This window comes from Sander vitreus, chromosome 12 (assembly GCF_031162955.1).
Source record: "Sander vitreus isolate 19-12246 chromosome 12, sanVit1, whole genome shotgun sequence".
In the NCBI taxonomy this organism is placed as follows: domain Eukaryota; kingdom Metazoa; phylum Chordata; class Actinopteri; order Perciformes; family Percidae; genus Sander; species Sander vitreus.
Window position 1 is genome coordinate 26,258,534 of NC_135866.1, and position 17,770 is coordinate 26,276,303.

The 17,770-nt window shown below is 40.9% G+C and overlaps 1 protein-coding gene across 2 annotated transcripts in view; it reads right to left on the bottom strand.

The window, feature by feature from the left end:
• Nucleotides 1-124: 124 nt before the first annotated feature.
• The window catches only part of fam151a (family with sequence similarity 151 member A), a 20,050-nt gene continuing 2,404 nt past the window's right edge, over nt 125-17,770 (bottom strand). Inside the window, exons 3-15 of one of the 2 annotated variants that reach the window (XM_078264914.1) lie at nt 15,759-15,839; nt 15,435-15,562; nt 10,280-10,429; nt 9,795-9,944; nt 9,530-9,692; nt 8,385-8,442; nt 7,704-7,793; nt 4,982-5,058; nt 4,537-4,673; nt 3,129-3,293; nt 1,255-1,361; nt 883-1,062; nt 125-657 (exon numbers count right to left, since the gene is read on the bottom strand). In XM_078264914.1, the coding sequence (XP_078121040.1) occupies nt 355-657; nt 883-1,062; nt 1,255-1,361; nt 3,129-3,293; nt 4,537-4,673; nt 4,982-5,058; nt 7,704-7,793; nt 8,385-8,442; nt 9,530-9,692; nt 9,795-9,944; nt 10,280-10,429; nt 15,435-15,562; nt 15,759-15,839 (1,789 nt within the window). In that variant the 3' untranslated portion in view covers nt 125-354. Of the gene's footprint in view, nt 658-882; nt 1,063-1,254; nt 1,362-3,128; nt 3,294-4,536; nt 4,674-4,981; nt 5,059-7,703; nt 7,794-8,384; nt 8,443-9,529; nt 9,693-9,794; nt 9,945-10,279; nt 10,430-13,403; nt 13,835-15,434; nt 15,563-15,758; nt 15,840-17,770 lie in introns of those variants that run through there. The other variant, XM_078264915.1, reaches the window with a different exon arrangement.

Sequence of the window (17,770 nt, forward strand, 5' to 3'; positions counted from 1 at the left end):
ACAGCAGTGCTTTGAGATAAATGCTAGCATTAGCATGCTAACAGGCTGATTTGTAGCAGGTAGTTTAGCATCTTAGTTTAGCATGTTTGCATGCTAACATGCCAATTAGCCATTAACACAGAACAACAGGTATTCATTTTATTTCAGTGCAAAACAAGACTCAAGCTTTCTTTATGACATGTACAATAATTCCTCACACTGTACACACTGATAGATCAGTAACGAGCCAGTGTCAGCTGATAACATTAGCCTTCCAATATACTGTATATGTCATTTTAAGTGGCAACTGTATGACACAAATATCCTTTTAAGTGATAATTTACATATTTCTGGGTCAGTTGAATCCATCCTCCGTTAGGATCCATTAGAGATCACATACAGGTTTGTGTTTGTTCTGCCTGTACGCTGGGTCACAAGTCCTTTAAAGACCTCGAAAGCTCCAGCACTGCGTTTTGTATCCTCTACTATGAGGTCATATCTATCCATCAGTGCCATTAGAGAGTTACGTGCCTCCTGTCCTTCCGGCAGTGATGCTGTGTTCAGACGTAGCGCCACCCTCTGAGACAAGCCTGTCGCTGGGATCCGAGGAGGCCAGTTCTGCTCTGTCAGGACCAGGGTGACGTAAGGGAACAGCCTCTCTACTGTGGATACAAACTCCTGAAAGAGAGAGCAGGAAAGTACAACAGAGGATGACCACTACTGCGCAGTATGTAGTGGAACAGAAGCACAATGACAAGCAACTCTCGGTCCAACGGGAATAATGTGCCGAGGAAAAAGATGCTGATTCATGGTATGAAATCAGTAGAAATTGAAGGCCAAGTTTTTTGTGTATAAGAAACAGATGCTGGTGAAATAAAATTAGTCAGGCAGGAATCTACATACCGTGGTGTTGTCAGTGCTCTGCAAACCCTCCATGCTGATCCAGACAGGCCTGTAGAGCGTCTCTTCGCTGTAGGCTGAGTGCAGCAGTTTGAGAGAAGCTTCCAGAAGCTGCTGAGTGGGGATCAGCAGGTGAACACCCCAGGGGGCATTAGCTCTCTGCCCGAGCAGCTGCAGGATGTCCTGCACACACACACACACACACACACACACACACACACACACACAGAGAGAGACACACACACAATGACTTATTAATCCTCATGCACATTTATGTTGTTGAAGTCAATGACGCCTTGTGGAAGATAGCCCCGTTAGCAGTTTATTTGACGTCCCAACCTCAAAAAAACAACAACCTGTTTTTCATGAATATACCTGCAGTGTGAGGGCCTCTGAGCTCTTCCCAGAACCCTCTAGCAGAGGGACTTCAGGCTGGTTCCTGTCAGCGGTCACCTGAACCACTAGCATACCACCATCACCATCTGGACACGCACAGACAGAATATAAATAGGACAGTACAGGTGAACAGGATCAATACTTCATTACTGTCACAGTGACTTTATGCTTCAGAAGACCAACAGTGTCCACAGGTTTACACTGAACCTATCAGGATGTGCTTGATGGTCTTTTAAGCCCCCAACGTCTCCTTCCAGGCAGCGCTGCGACCGTTGACTTCAAGACACCTAACCATTGCCTAATCCTAGTGCCTTCCAGGCAGCACTGCCTGGAAGGAGACATCGGGGGCTTAAAACACAGATAAACTCAAGATGTCCAGACTAAGTTCATGCTCTACAACGACAAAATAACCACTTCAGTGTCAATCTCAACACAACAGGTTGCTGCGTTCTGTTATAGCATTAGGAGCTGTGATTACACAATGACCCATGGCTTGTTTTATTTGAACATTTAAGGAAATCTGAGACATCATGATGTAATTTGTTATTTACCATGATTAGATTATAGATTAGCGTGCAGAAACTCGAGTGAAGATCATTACCTCTCCTGAAGAGCCCATTGTGTTTTTTCTTTTAATTCTTTTGTTTTCATGACTTAAAATTACTCATGGGGGGCGGCAGAAACTACGCACTGTAGCTTTAACTTCCTTCCTTAACTTTCCATTTTCAAACCACTATATGTGGAATTTTGTTATATGTGATTTTCAAACGATGGTATTATGACGGCAGAGGTTTTCTGTTTAGCAGTGCGTGATACTACCACCACATGGCTCCAAAGTAATGGATTTTTAAATCCTACACATAGTGGCTTTAAAAGTAGAGAGTTACTGATGATGGTGGACTTTGACCAAAGCCAGACAGCCCATTGGTAAATCAATTATTCATTAAAGCTGTGGTGGGCACTTTATTTGTGGTGTTCCATAACATCCATAATATATCCAAATCAAAAATCCATAATAATCTTGCAGAATATTGTAATTAAAGTGTTCTGAGAGAAGACTAGACTGCACCTCCTCTTGGCTCTGTTTTCAGGCTCTAGTTAATCTAGCTGTCGACAGAGAGAGGAAAGGGAGAGCTGCACCAAGAGGTCTCACTCTACTTCAAATTCTGGCGTTTTTTTGCTTTCTACCCATTGCAGCTTTAAAGGAACACGTTGACTTATTGGGACTTTATATAAATCCATACATATCCTTCTCATCTCCGTGCGTGTCGTAACTCTGTCTGACGCCCCCACAGCTAGCCTAGCTTAGCACAGATCCTGGAGGTAACCGGCTCCATCTAGCCTACTGCTCCCAATAAGCACTGCTACTTCTGCTACTTGGGCGGAGTGATTTGCTCGCAGCACCTGAGAAGCCCCGTGGTGAGGAGCAGAGAGTAAAAACGGCGCTTTTCAGGTGTTGCTCTAATCACTCCGCCCAAGTTGCAGTGCTTCGCCTTCTGAGAATATAGTTCCCAGTATGTATACGGTTAGAAGATGGCTGTGTCTCATGTGACCTTGTTATTTGTACACGCTGTGACTATACAAATCACAACATGTAAATAGGAACATGTTGGCGTTATTTTGTCACTTATTGGGAGCAGTAGGCTAGATGGAGCCGGTTACCTCCAGGATCTGTGCTAAGCTAGGCTAGCTGTGGGGGCGTCAGACAGAGTTACGACACGCACGGAGATGAGAAGGGTATGTATGGACTTATCTAACTCTGGGGGATACGGTGAATAAGCTAAAGTCCCAATAAGTCGGCGTGTTCCTTTAAGTGAAAACAGACAATGATGAAAGTGACTGTTTGTATCTACCTGAAAGCTGAGCCAACAGGGAGGATCGATCAGTGACTGTAAACCAATGGACTGCCAGGCTGTTGCGTTGTGTGGCTTCGGACAGGAAGTCAGGGTTGTGAATCGGATAGAGGAAGTCCATCAGGTCTCCTCCAGGATAGAATCTCCTCAGGAGGCCCTGCTGCTCTGTAAACACCATGAATACATCAAGAGGTGAACTCAAACAGCAGGTCTTCTTTCTAACCTTTATCATCTGATGAAAAGCGTTTTTCACTTTTGACTCCCACCCACGGGGCCACAAATGATAACGTTCTAATATATATTAGTGTTTGAATTACCTTTATCTTTTTAATAAAATAATCAAGTGTCCAAAATTGAATAACTTTTAAGAGTTGTTTTTTTTGTTGAGTTATTTTTAGGACCAAATAAAAATTCTAGTCAAGTCAACAAAAAAAAAAGTTGCTCAAACTGGATCGGTGAAATTCAAAGACCAAAAGTCAACCTTGAACATCCACACTACCAAGAATAATCAATTGAGCCTGAAAGAAATGGATCAGTTTCTGTCAGTCCTCGGACCTAGTCTGGAAGTCCAGACTTCTGCATCGAGTAATGAAAACAGCCCAACTCGAGGGGCGGCACCAAGCATGCATTTGAAAATCTCACTGCACGCAATTGGATAACACTACGACCAATCACAATACACGGGACAACAGGTAGTAATACAGCAATACAAAGTGTATATTCTTTTCCACAGCTTGGACCCACAATTTGGCCAGGTTCATTGTTAGGGATGCATTCGGATTCGGCCGAATATTGGGCTTTTTGTCTCGTGGTGGCGAGGACCCTAAACAACACACAACATCGCCGCTGTTAAAACATTTGCGTATGAAACATCCGAAAGAATACGAGTTGTGCATGAAGGCATCTACAGACAGCAGCCAAAATGCAGCAACTTATAGCAACAGCAACAGGTACGGCAAAGGAAGGACACTCACAGCTACTTTATGGGATTATAAATCTAAAAGGCTAATATTGTGGATATTGATTGGATCTTGAGGGTAAACATAGGCCTATGGTAACTGTCAATAGTATTCCCCACTTGTCTTCCTGGCATAATGTTGCCTATTCTTTTTTTTTTTTTTTTTTTTTAACAGTTAAAATAAAATAAAATGAAAAATACACTGCTGTGGACGTTGTTTACTTCATTAATGTGTTTACTGTGTTAATGGACTGAGGATGAGAGTAGGATTCGGTATTCGGTTTCGGCAGAATCTTATCCAGTGGATTCGGTATTCGGCCGAACCCCAAAAATCTGGATTCGGTGCATCCCTAGTCCATTGATTCATATTTGTAATAAACCACTGACTGATGGACTCTGCTTCTGTTGTAAACTGGGGCCCCTGTTGAAGTCAAACAGCTCCCTACTTACTTGCAGCCTGTTTGAATTCAGACAGCGCTGGTTCGTATATATCGTAGTAGACTCTGGTAGGGTGGCTGTTCTCACGGATGAACAGCAGGTCATTGATGTTTGGGAGAATAGAACCCTGCCACAAAGTCAGGCTGAACCTGGAAACAAATCACAACCCCCAAAACAGTCTCAGGGTCACAAAGTGTAAACGTCATGTGAACAACATAAAAGTTAAATATGAATAAAATAATTATTGAGTTGAGTTTCCTGAGTGCGGTCAGCATCTTACAACACAGTACGTTCTGTAAGCATATCATTTACTCTCCGGAAAAAAAGCTTTAGAGGAAACGCAAACAGTGAAAATGCTGTGGACCATCACATTATGACTGAGGAGTGGCTCATTCTTATTAATAAAGGATTGATTTCCCCTCAGCACCATAGTACAGATGGAAGTGGTCTGTGTTACCGTGGCGACTGGCTGAGGAGCCAGCTGATGTGCTGCCAGCCACTGCGAACCAACAAGGCATGGACCGGGAATGTCACCTGAAAACACATGGTCGCAGATGACTTTCAGCTGCTGCATTGTTTTTGTCACACATCGGAATACAGTATATATATATATACACCTTATAACCGTATCGTAGCCCATGTATTACATATGGGATCATCCTATTGGAAAGAGATGCACGTGGTACGGTTCATGAAAAAACATCCGAACCGCTCGGTCCGCTTGACTCAGTTCGGAGCGTGTGTGTGTGTGCCGCACGGTTCGACGCATGCGTGATGTAGCCTCGTGCCCGTCAGGTGCCCGTATGTGACCTCAGACAGCTGTGTTTCCCTTTCGCGCGAAAGAAGATGTGTGGACAAGTTAGCAACAAAACGTACAGCTAAAGACCGTGCAAAACATTTCAGACCGTCCTGCCAACCTGTAAACATTTTAACATCAATGTACTGTAACCTTTTTTCACTCTAAAGTCGCTGAAGCGGCTGCAGTTTAGATCCTGTCGGGTCTCTGCAGCGGGCGGAAAAAACGGAGATGATACGTATACAGGAGGACCTGACAGCTACGCTCATTATTGTAAGTGCAATGATAAGTCCAATAAGTACTTTATCAAACCGTATGACTGTGTCCCAGCCCAGGATAGGAAATTAACTAACAATGTTAACTGTTTTTATGTTTAACGTATTCTGACTTATTCAAAAGACGGAGCTTTAAGAGTTCCTCTCTTCTTCTTTTAAAGGATACATTTTTGTAAGAGCTACACTGAAGTTGGCAGTTTGATAAATGCAAGTTATTTCAATTGATATTCTGTAATATTTCAATCTTCATGTGCTAAAAAGGCACATAAGTTCCTGTAGATAGCAATACACATTCTCCTTTTTTTGCCAAATAAATGAAAAGCATGTTGAAATCATCGATGTCTTCTATCTTGCTGTATCAACATCTCACCTACCTTTCCTCAGAGATGGTCCCAATAATGTGCTTAAAGTCAAGTCAAATTCAGTTTGTGCATGATTACATGATATAACTATATAATTATGTAATACTGTATCCTACATTGTGGATAATTAAGCTATATATCATATGCTGAATATATGAATATGAGTATATTTCTGGAGTGTTTAAGATTAAAAGAAAAAATTACAACATTGGGAATCATCAGAGGCCTCACGATACGATATCATCACGATACTTATGTCACGATACGATATTACTGTGATTTTAAACATATCGCAATATTCTGCGATACACTGCAATTTATTACCTTTTTTTCAACCTCAGATTTTTCCCAATTTCAATTTATGTCCCCCAAAGGAAAACTTTGTCAACATCTGTTTTATCTAAAAAAGATACATTTCTCTTTGTTTATCTCACTTTAATTGTATTGCTGCAAAGTGAGATTGTCAAGCAGACAAACTGACCAACATATATATAATAATAGATCGATACTTGGCGTCTGTGTATCAAAACAGTATTGCCATGGAAAATATTGCGATACTATGCTGTATCAATTCCCCCCCACCCTCATATATATATATATATATATATATATAAAACCTCATTTCATTGTTATGCAGATGATTTGCACATTTATTTGCCCATGAAACTGAATGACTCCCCTGCTTAGTTGTGTTAATGATATTAAGTTGTGGCTTTCACAAAACTTTCTTAACTTGAACGAAGCTAAAACTGAGTGTATCATCTTCAGTACTTCATTCATGCCAAACGGCCCAAACAGGGTTACTTTTGATTGCAACATGAAACTTGACAAGCAGATCAGCAATGTTGTTAAAATGAGTTTTTTCCAGCTTCGTCTCCTGGCTAAAGTTAAGCCCTTCTTTAACAGGGATGATCTAGAAAAGGCGATCCATGCTTTTATTAGTTCAAGGTTGGATTACTGTAATGCTCTCTATGTTGGTCTGAATCAGACCTCCATCACACGACTTCAACTTGTGCAAAATGCTGCCGCTCGCTTTTTAACAAATTACATCTAGACGTGCACACATCACTCCTGTTCTCTACACTCTACATTGGCTCCCTGTGCGTTTTAGAATCGATTTTAAGATTTTATTGCTTAAATGGCCTGGCCCCGGAGTATTTGTCCGAGATTTTAACCCTGTGTGAGCACAGCCGGTCATTGCGGTCTTCAAATCAGCTGGTTTTAGAAGTCCCAAGGTCAAGGTATAAACGGTGGGGTGATCTGCCCCGAGACTCTGGAACAAGACACCACTTGATATTCGCTCTATTACAGATGTAGCTCCAAACTCCAAACCTATTTGTTCAGAATGGGTTTTAATACGTAGTAGTGGTGTGACAATTTCCCTCTCCTCCTCCTGTTTCTATGTAACCTTTTCTGATTTGACTGTTTTCTATGTTTCATTCTTTTGTTGTATGATAGGTTGTTTTATTCTTGTTTTCTGATGTGAAGCACTTTGGATACCTGCTGGTTGCTGTAAAGTGCTATATAAATAAATGTTGATTGATTGATTGGTAAATTATCTGAGGTAGCAAATAATGGCGACGGAGCTAGCTAGTTAGTAGCCTAGTCATCATTAACCTTCTTGCTCTTTCGTGTGGACATCTGAATAAATCTTGCGTTGCCATTTTCTCATCTCTAAGAATAATTCAGTCTCATTTCCACGCTGCTTGATACTTCATAATACTGGTGTCATCTTTTAAAGCTTACCTTTTGGGAGACATCTTTGACCAGAGCGTACATGTCTTCCACCATGGCCCTGGTGTAGGTCGCAGTGAACAATGGAGGAGAATAGGCCACCTGTCAGAAACAATGCAACGTCAGCTTTGAACCATCAATCATTCTGACTAAAAAGATCTACGCTGAGCTAGCAGTCCTGTGAAAATGTCACAATTTATTGGAATTCTTCCTGAAAAATGGAGCAACAACCGTGCTATCCTTAGGTTCTTATTAGTAGTGGGCAAAAAAAATGTAATGCTTGGCCTGAGGGTGGCACGAATGGAAAGACCATGCCGTTAACTACATCAAACTGTGTTACCCTCTGAAGAGACTTAAAGGCCCTGAAAACATACTGTTGTTAATAATGTCACATTTCACATCCATTCTGTGATGTGTGTGTGTCGCGTTAGGTCACGGCAGTTTCCTGCGGCGTCGCTTTGACGACCAGCCACGCTCGCCTCACGCATGAGGTGGTACTAAATCTAAAATGGAAAAAGGAGGACGGGGCACTGTGGTCGAGTCGAGCGGAGTAGAGCTGGTACTAGCAGTGGGTAAGCGCCATTACTGACCAATCAACTGACCAACTGACATCACCGCCTTGTCTAAAAAAGCCTATAGTATAATATACAGGTACAACACAATGATCATAATCAGGCTGTGGTCATGTATTACCTTCCATCCAGGGGACAATGTGGCATCTGGAAACTTCTCCTGAATCAACTGCAGAAATCTGGAAAACAAATAGATCATCGACAACTTCTCAGTCCATCCCCCCCCCCCCTTTCTGTTAAAGCGCAACGTTCTCCTAAGCCCCTCCCCCCACAAGGGAGAATGAATGCGTGTGCATGAGCAGTGACTGACACGCAGTTAAAGGTGAATTATACTAGCCGCATCCAAGGTTGCGCGCGCCATCATGGCGCCAAAATGACGTAATATTCTGCCGGCATGCCCGATTTATGGCGCGTGAGCAGAAGTCGCGCACGGCTCTTTTTTTTTTTCAGCGGTGCGCGACAAAGCGGAAACGGGAGGCCTGAACGAGTTCGCCGACAACCGGATGCCAGGACTCTCAGAGTGACTGCAAGTCTCTCTTGTAAACTTACTGGGTTAAGAGGAGTTATTTTATGGTGAATGAAAGGCTGGATCCGACCAAGTAGGTCATCGAATCAAATCGAAGCATTGACGGCAATGCTGCTGCCAGTTCTGCCGTTGTTTACCTTTTTCTTCTTCTTCTAGTCCGTAGAAAGAGCAACGTCGGTAGCCTTTGCTCATTAGCGCCACCTCTGTTCAGGAGAAGACTGCAACTAGTGTCGCAAGCACCAGCGCGGGTATAAATAGTCACGGCGATCCCATGACGTCACATTTGCAGTAAATAATTTCTAGTAAATAAGAGCCTTCAGACACACCCCCCGGCGCTGATTGGTGCATCTGAACAGGGAGCTGTGGATTTTTGCAAATCGCACTACAGGCTGTAGGTGGAGCCAGAGGAGCAGGATTTTTTTTTTTAATGACCTGCTTCATGTAGTTCTACTGGAACATAGGGTCAGTTTCAGCAAATATGACAGAAAGTTAGTTTTATAAGTCTTACCTACTGCATCTTTTATGTTTTATGTAAAGCACTTTGAATTGCCTTGTTGCTGAAATGTACTATACAAACAAAGCTGCCTTACCTTGCCTAAATCTGATCTGAATCCATCTTTGTTGAGAGGATGTTTCTAATATGGCAATGCAGCAATAAACCATGTAATACATGTACAACTACAAGCTTGTGAATAGCAAAGAACAGATGGACAAAATAAATGAAAATCTTCCGTTTTTACCTGGTTCCATTGACTGTTGGCACGAAGTTTGGTGTGTTGGGACCTTTAAGGATGTCAGCATTCAGCCACACAGGCCTGTTTATTCCTCTGCTAATGTTCTTTTGACTAAGCAGGTCCAATGACAAACCCACCGATCCCAGAGACTTAAAATCCAACTTCATGCCTGCAGGGAGACACAGAGGATTCAAACCTGTGCTTTGCTTCTTCAGATCATCGACGTACAGATGGAGACACTGAAAGGCACACCTGTTCTCCTCTACAGTACCTTTTTTAGAGGCCAGCACAGCATCCAGCCATTGGTCCAGAGTGTTGTCACTATAGATGTCAGGAGGGTGGGCCATGATAGGGATTGGCTTCTCACTGGGTGTCCCATAACCGTCCAGAGTGATATCAGCCTCCAGGATCATAGCGTCACCTGACGGGACGAGAGAAGCGGGTATTGTCAAATCACATATTTAATTAAATGTATTGTTGCCACTGTACAGCAGTGTTGTATTCAAGACCACCTAAACCGAGACCAAGTCATTACCAAGACCAAAGAGTATCGAGATCGAAACAAGACCAAGACTTTGAGGGGTTGAGACCGAGTCAAGACCAAGACCAGTCGATTCCGAGACCTTCAAAAAGTGGTCTTGAGACCAAGATCGGTCTCGAGTACTACAACACTGTTGTACAGTACAGTATGTAAATCTCAGGGACAAACAACACCATCAAAGAAGAAAGCAATGTTGTCCGTGTGTGTGAGTTTACTTTTGAGAGCTTTGTTCATTTCCTCCTTGCTATTCGCTCTGTGAAACCAGGTAGCCAACAGACCGTCAGGTTCACTGATATCACCCGACTTAACCAGGAAGTCCAGCATGTCGCCACCAGTAGGAAACGGGGGAAGAGATGCTGAGGATCCTGATGGGATGGCAAGACAAACACAGGCACTTATGCAAGAGTAGGACTGTAAAAACATGGGACTTTACACAATTCATACAAAAAGGAGAAAAGTGGGGGAGGGGTTTTGGTGAGGGGAGGGCAGTCCAAATGTTTGTGTCTTTAGGTTAATAGAGTCGTTTGTTACTATCCTATATAAATACTATACTATCCTGTTTCAAAAAGAAAGCTGTAATACTTGGTAAACGGGATTCATATCATTTTGCCAATTTCTGACTCCACTTATTGTGCAATTCAGTGGCTATGTGAAAATTATTATTTAAGTAACGTATTTAGGTTTAAACTGGAGCACACTAACGTACATTGTTTGTGTACTCTTGGCTATTAATGGAAAGCTGAATAGTACCAAATCAGTAGTGTTATATTACTTTGAGATATTGTTGGGGGGTGTTGCAGTTTTTTCTCTTAGTCAAGGGGAGGGTCCAAGAATATTATGGAAATGTGGAAGGGCTGGGAAGGGCCCACACTTTTTTAATAAATTAAACATAATCAAACACACTTTGTCTCTATTTTTCCTATAATTAGTACTTGATTACACAGTTGTTTTTTAGGAAACTTCCCAGGAAATTATTACAAGTCACAGACCTGTACAATAAAGAGTTACCATTCTGTTTCCAAACATACATGTGTTAATGTTGGTTTAAAGCTTCCTCTGTACTGGAAAAGGTTTCTGGTGGAGAAAAACGGAATCCTTCATTCTTTAATTCATTTTTGTTTTGAAAATACTGGAATAAGCCAACAATATACCCACCGTGTGTGAATTGGAAATTGCATACCACAATCAATAGTCAAAATGTTCACATACAAATTCATTTTAAGCCTTCAAACTATTTTTTTAATTTTTTTTAATTACTTTATTGTTGTACTTTTCTTAGTGTCAAGTGCAAAAATCATTACATTCTTTATCGTACTTACATTTCATACCTTCAAAATAATTAATGCCATGAATAACTACCATGTTTTTTTGTTGTGCTCTGAATGACCATTTTGGCATAATACAACTGTGATCCATTTACACTGATTTATTTTATTGTCTGTTTAGCAATGTGTTTAGTTGTATTAAACACAAAAATAGATCACCTAAATGTATTGTGCCGTAGCCTACATGTGGGTCAATGTGACACATACAGGTGCTGGTCATATAATTAGTTGTAATATAATAATAGTAATATAAAAAGTTGATTTAGTTCAGTAATTCCATTCAAAAAGTGACACTTGTATAATGTATACATTCATCCACAGACTGATATATTTCAAGTGTTTATTTCTTTTAATTTTGATGATTATAACTGACAACTAATGAATGTACCAAATTCAGTATCTCAGAAAATTAGAATATTGTAACAAGGTTCAATATTGAAGACACCTGGTGCCACACTCTAATCAGCTAATTAACTCAAAACACCTGCAAAGACCTTTAAATGGTCCCTCAGTCTAGTTCTGTAGGCTACACAATCATGGGGAAGACTGCTGACTTGACAGCTGTCCAAAAGACAACCATTGACACCTTGCACAAGGAGGGCAAGACACAAAAGGTCATTGCTAAAGAGGCTGGCTGTTCACAGAGCTCTGTGTCCAAGCACATTAATAGAGAGGCGAAGGGAAGGAAAAGATGTGGTAGAAAAAAAGTGTACAAGCAATAGGGATAACCGCACCCTGGAGAGGATGGTGAAACAAAACCCATTCAGAAATGTGGGGGAGATTCACAAAGAGTGGACTGCAGCTGGAGTCAGTGCTTCAAGAACCACCACGCACAGACGTATGCAAGACATGGGTTTCAGCTGTCGCATTCCTTGTGTCAAGCCACTCTTGAACAAGACAGAAGCGTCTCGCCTGGGCTAAAGACAAAAAGGACTGGACTGCTGCTGAGTGGTCCAAAGTTATGTTCTCTGATGAAAGTACATTTTGCATTTCTTTTGGAAATCAAGGTCCCAGAGTCTGGAGGAAGAAAGGAGAGGCACAGAATCCACGTTGTTTGAAGTCCAGTGTAAAGTTTCCACAGTCAGTGATGGTTTGGGGTGCCATGTCATCTGCTGGTGTTGGTCCACTGTGTTTTCTGAGGTCCAGGGTCAACGCAGCCGTCTACCAGGAAGTTTTGAAGCACTTCATGCTTCCTGCTGCTGACCAACTTTATGGAGATGCAGATTTCATTTTCCAACAGGACTTGGCACCTGCACACAGTGCCAAAGCTACCAGTACCTGGTTTAAGGACCATGGTATCCCTATTCTTAATTGGCCAGCAAACTCGCCTGACCTTAACCCTATAGAAAATCTATGAGGTATTGTGAAGAGGAAGATGCGATGCGCCGGACCCAACATGCAGAAGAGCTGAAGGCCACTATCTGAGCAACCTGGGCTCTCATAACACCTGAGCAGTGCCACAGACTGATCGACGCCATGCCACACCGCATTGCTGCAGTAATTCAGGCAAAAGGAGCCCCAACTAAGTATTGAGTGCTGTACATGCTCATACTTTTCAGTTGGCCAACATTTCTAAAAATCCTTTTTTGTATTCGTCTTAAGTAATATTCTAATTTTCGGAGATACTGAATATGGGATTTTCATTAGTTGTCAGTTATAATCATCACAATTAAAAGAAATGAACATTTGAAATATCACCGTGTGTGATGAATGAATATAATATACAAATTTCACTTTTTGAATGGAATTACTGACATAAATCAACTTTTTCATGATATTCTAACTATATGACCAGCACCTGTATAAGATATTTTGGCAACATTAAATGGAGAGCCAGGGAGACCTAGGCTGCTCCCACTAACAAATAAACATGTAAATAAAAAAAAACTGACCTATTGTCCATGGCTTGGATAAGGACAGAAATATACCCTGTAGCAGTTTGGGGTTACTGTCTTGCTCAAAGACTCTTTGACCTAAGAGAGATTGGTTTAAGGGTTAATCTTAAACTACCAACCTTTGGAGTCATCTACCACCTGAGGCGCCTCCATCAACACAGCAGCCATTTGGCAGTAGTCCTGTTTTCATTCACTTATTTAGATGCGCATCGGCAAAACTCGATACAACTTCTTACAATTGCCTTTGTCGGAGAAGAGTTATGCGCTGAATGGGATAATGGTAACATGTCATGCTGGATTAACTGTGACGTAGCGAACATTTAAACCACAGGCAGACACAGGAGGTTTCTGCTGTTTTCGCTGTCGGCGTCTTCCCAAATAGTCCCATAACGTGTCTTCGTCCCCGGACAGCATACAAACATGGCCAATACTACCTGACATGAAACAATAAAACAATTTAAACTTGTTCAATTTAACGAAACTGCAGAGAAGGCGACTTGTTTTGTTTCCGGTTAGCCACCTCTACTTCTTCTGCTCGGCTTGCCGGCGGGGTACAGCCAGGCGAAGCCTCCAGCGCCACCTTCTGACCAAACTACGCTGTAGCCCAGTTTATTCGCTCCAAAGCAACAAGTTGACAGACATTTCAATTTTTTATTTCAAAGTTCGCTTAACCCTTGTCCTCGGGTCAAATTTGACCCGTTTTCAAAGTTTTTACATCAGAAATGGGTTTGTTTGGGTTTCTTTCAACCAAATTGCCCAAAAGTAACAGATGGTTCCATGAAACGCTATTCACAAGAAAAAGTAAGGATCAGTTCAATACTATCATTGACTTTTGGGTGTTTTTGACAGTCTGTGATTATCCATAAACATCCGCTGACACGCTCAGTCATAATGTAGACTTTCTGCATTTTTTTTTTTAACTCTAAAATTAGATAAAATGTCAAAGGGTAGGCTACATGAGGTTTATTGACTATAAAATCCAAAAATGAGTTTAAAAATAGTGGTAACAAGTTGGTGTAAGTGTAGCCTATACTGGTGGTAGTGAAAAACAAGCACAGAACGTAGACAAATGCTACAAAAATGTGTTAAAAAAATCTGTTCATTTTGACATGGGAGGACATCAGAAGGGTTCAAATTCGCTTGACAATTGACTGGAAAAACAACTAATGTGAAGGAAGTTCCACAGTCTAATGTCAAAACAATAACCATTTGAGGAACTTTGAAAAAAGATTTCACACAAATATTAATGGTGAATTTAAGAAGTAGGCCTATTAGCTAATAAACGGTTAAATATCCGTTATTTATTGTGATTGTAATAGAAAACGCGTATTGAAAATGACTTAAAATCACATACGGCCTAATTTCAAATGAAATTGAGACTCGACAGCGAGTGTGCTCAAACATTTTAGAAAATTGTGCTTTCGTAAAGTTGGGGGAATTTACAAGAGACTGGTTAAAATTGAAGATCAGAAGCCAAGTATCCTGACTTTGAGTCCCTGTCAAGCTCTAAAAATGGTGGCTACTACTTGTCCTGCACATGCGTGTTACTCAGTAGGCCTTCTAAACGTCTAGTCATGGGTGACTGCTGTTTGTCTGTTATCCTCCATGGTCATTAAACCAAGTTTGAAGTCAAACAACTTGTTTCTATTCCTTTCAAACTTCCAGCACCCATGAGCAACCAATTGCATCTTTTTGTTAGACCCTCACCTCCTGGTATATATGCAGGCCCCTAGATCATAATACAGGTTTTCTGTTATTAGATTTTCTTCCAAGCTGTCAAATCACCTAAGGAGTTCCCCTTTATTTATTTTTTAGCAACGTCAGCTGCTCAGATCTCTGCTGGTATGGTGACGGTAATTATGGCTACACAATACTTCGGTATCTAGTGAGAAACCACATTCAAACACTACTACACTACAAACATGAGATATGATCAGTACTACCTTCAGCAGTAGCATATTTTAGGTGTTTGTGAGGTGATTCTGGATAACACGATTATGTAACGTGTCTGAATCAGGAACCAGATACATTGTCTTAATAGGCTCGTACATGTTAATGAACAACACGTGTCTGATGTTTTATCCTGACTATACGGCCAAAATCAACTGAGCACTTCAACGATTCATAAATGGCAAATAGCTTGTATGTACCTGGCTTTGTGGCGAGCACGGCTGCGACAGTAATGATAATCACCAGGACGACAAGTCCAAAAGCCACAGATATCATAATCAGGTGTTGTTTTGTCAAAAAGCCCAGATAAAGGTCTTCTTTACGGTTACTGGAGGAACACAGGAAAACATCCATCACACATCTTTTTATGCAATCATATGAACAACATTTGGCATTTAAGAAGAATTATTCAGTAGTATTCTCACATGGGATTTTTTGTTTGTTTTAATAAATAAGGTTTTACTGAGTTTTTATGCAAAGATTGATCGATAAGAAAGCATTTATATTAATATGTCCTGTCTTGCCTTTCTCCCGTGCCTCGGTCCATCCTGTCCTCTCTGTGATTGTCCTCTCTCTCTCCCATCCTCTCCTGTCTTGTCTTCCTACTGTCCTTAGGATTAAAAAATGTAGTCTTTGTGAAGAGCTGCAGAATAACGCACAGTGACAGTCATTTATATGAGCCTTATCTACAGAGCAGAGATCAGTGTTTTCACTGATAAGGTGCACACACTCTCTACACTCCATCAGTTCTCACAGATCCTGGGAGAACCCTGCTCTAACGTTAATAATGAAGCCAGCACGAAACACAGTGTGTCCCCGTTTGCATTGAATGTCCCTTCAATAAAAATCACTCATCTAAAATGAACACTTATTCAATCATTCTGAACAGGAAAATCAACAGCACTGCTGTTTACAAGGAGGAGGAGGAGCAGACTCGATTTCCTGAGGAAGCTGAGATCCTTCAACGTGTGCAGCAGAATGTTCTATTTCGTCGCCTTGGTTTATTAAGGCTTACCGAATATAATGCCTGCATGATATTTCAGGTCATTCATAGGTTAAACTACCGATTGTGTGATCTTATTCCAATAAGTCGTCCCCTGCACACTTATGACACCTAATCACTGGCAAAAAAAGGAGGGTTAAAATGTACGAGCCTAAGTGTAGTTTGTAGGGGACCACAGATTTGGAACGAGTTGGAGGAAAACTTAAAGTGTCGCATTCCGTCTCCATCTTCAAGAAAAGTCTCAAGGAAAAATTGCTCATAACATGTGATTGTTGATTATTCCGTAAGTGCTATATTTGTGCTGGGATCGTCTGTCTGTTTGTAGTATTTGTCTATGTTGAGTCTATTGTGAATGGATTTGTTGATTTTGTTAAGTGTCTGTATTCTGTATTTGTCTATTTTGTGTCTATGGTAAACTTAGGTTTTGGTTTGTATATTATCTGTTTTATGTTTACAACTCAAAGCTTTTAGTAGCTTATTTGGGGTTTCCCATTTCATGCGGCCTACATATGATTATTGTACCTTCTGAAATTGTGTTTAATGATACAATGATGACGTGTGAAATAAACGAAAACGAAGATGTTCTACCAGTGTGTTGTGGCCAGCGCTGTTCTCCTCTATCGTCAACAGATAAGACTCATATTCATCACTATACATCACTACTGCACTAAGTGCAACTTGCACAAACATAGATAGGTTTACTTACATCTTTATTAATACTATTTAAGTAGTTGTACATTGTTATTCCTAACTTGTATATGTTGTACATTCTCCCCTTTTGCATTATCTTCATTTTTTGTGTGAATATTTGTTCTTGTATTCTATGCTTTTATTTCATGTATATTGTATCCTATTATTTCATGTATATTCTGTATGTGTGCTGTGTCGGATATTTTGCTGCTCTAACACTGTAATTTCCCATTTTTTTGGGATTAATAAAAACACACCCAATCATAATACAAGGCAGTACCCTTTCTTCAGTCCATTCCCTCAGTACAACACATAGTATGGGGAAATCACGCCCCATACTATGTGTTGTACCACGTTCGTCATCTTCAGGGAACAGAAGTTATAGTCATAACATGAAGTTTTCCCTTTCCCCCAAGGTTCACAAATGTTCACAAGATACAGTAGATCCGAAGGGTCGCAAGATGATTAACAGGTCAACAAAGAAAAAGCAATATACTGTAGGCTACGCTAATCTTACCTTGAATATTTGCTTTCTTTCTTTCTTAAAAAATGGATAGTTTCCCCTTTACAGGGCATCAAGAAATGTAAAAAAAAAAAGTACCCTGAACATCACTCTTTGACCGTTTTGTACAAATCGGCAGACATCAATCTAACCGTGACTTTAAAATGTCGGTTAAATTTAAGAGAGTAAAATGATTCCCTCCTGATGTACTACTTGTTTTCTGTGATGTTTCGGGCACTGTCAAGACCATTTTTAAAAACCTGTTAAGACATACCAGACTTCAGGCAAAGGAGCTCCTCAGTTAGGACAAAGCTGATATGAGCCAACTGTGCCAGTTTACA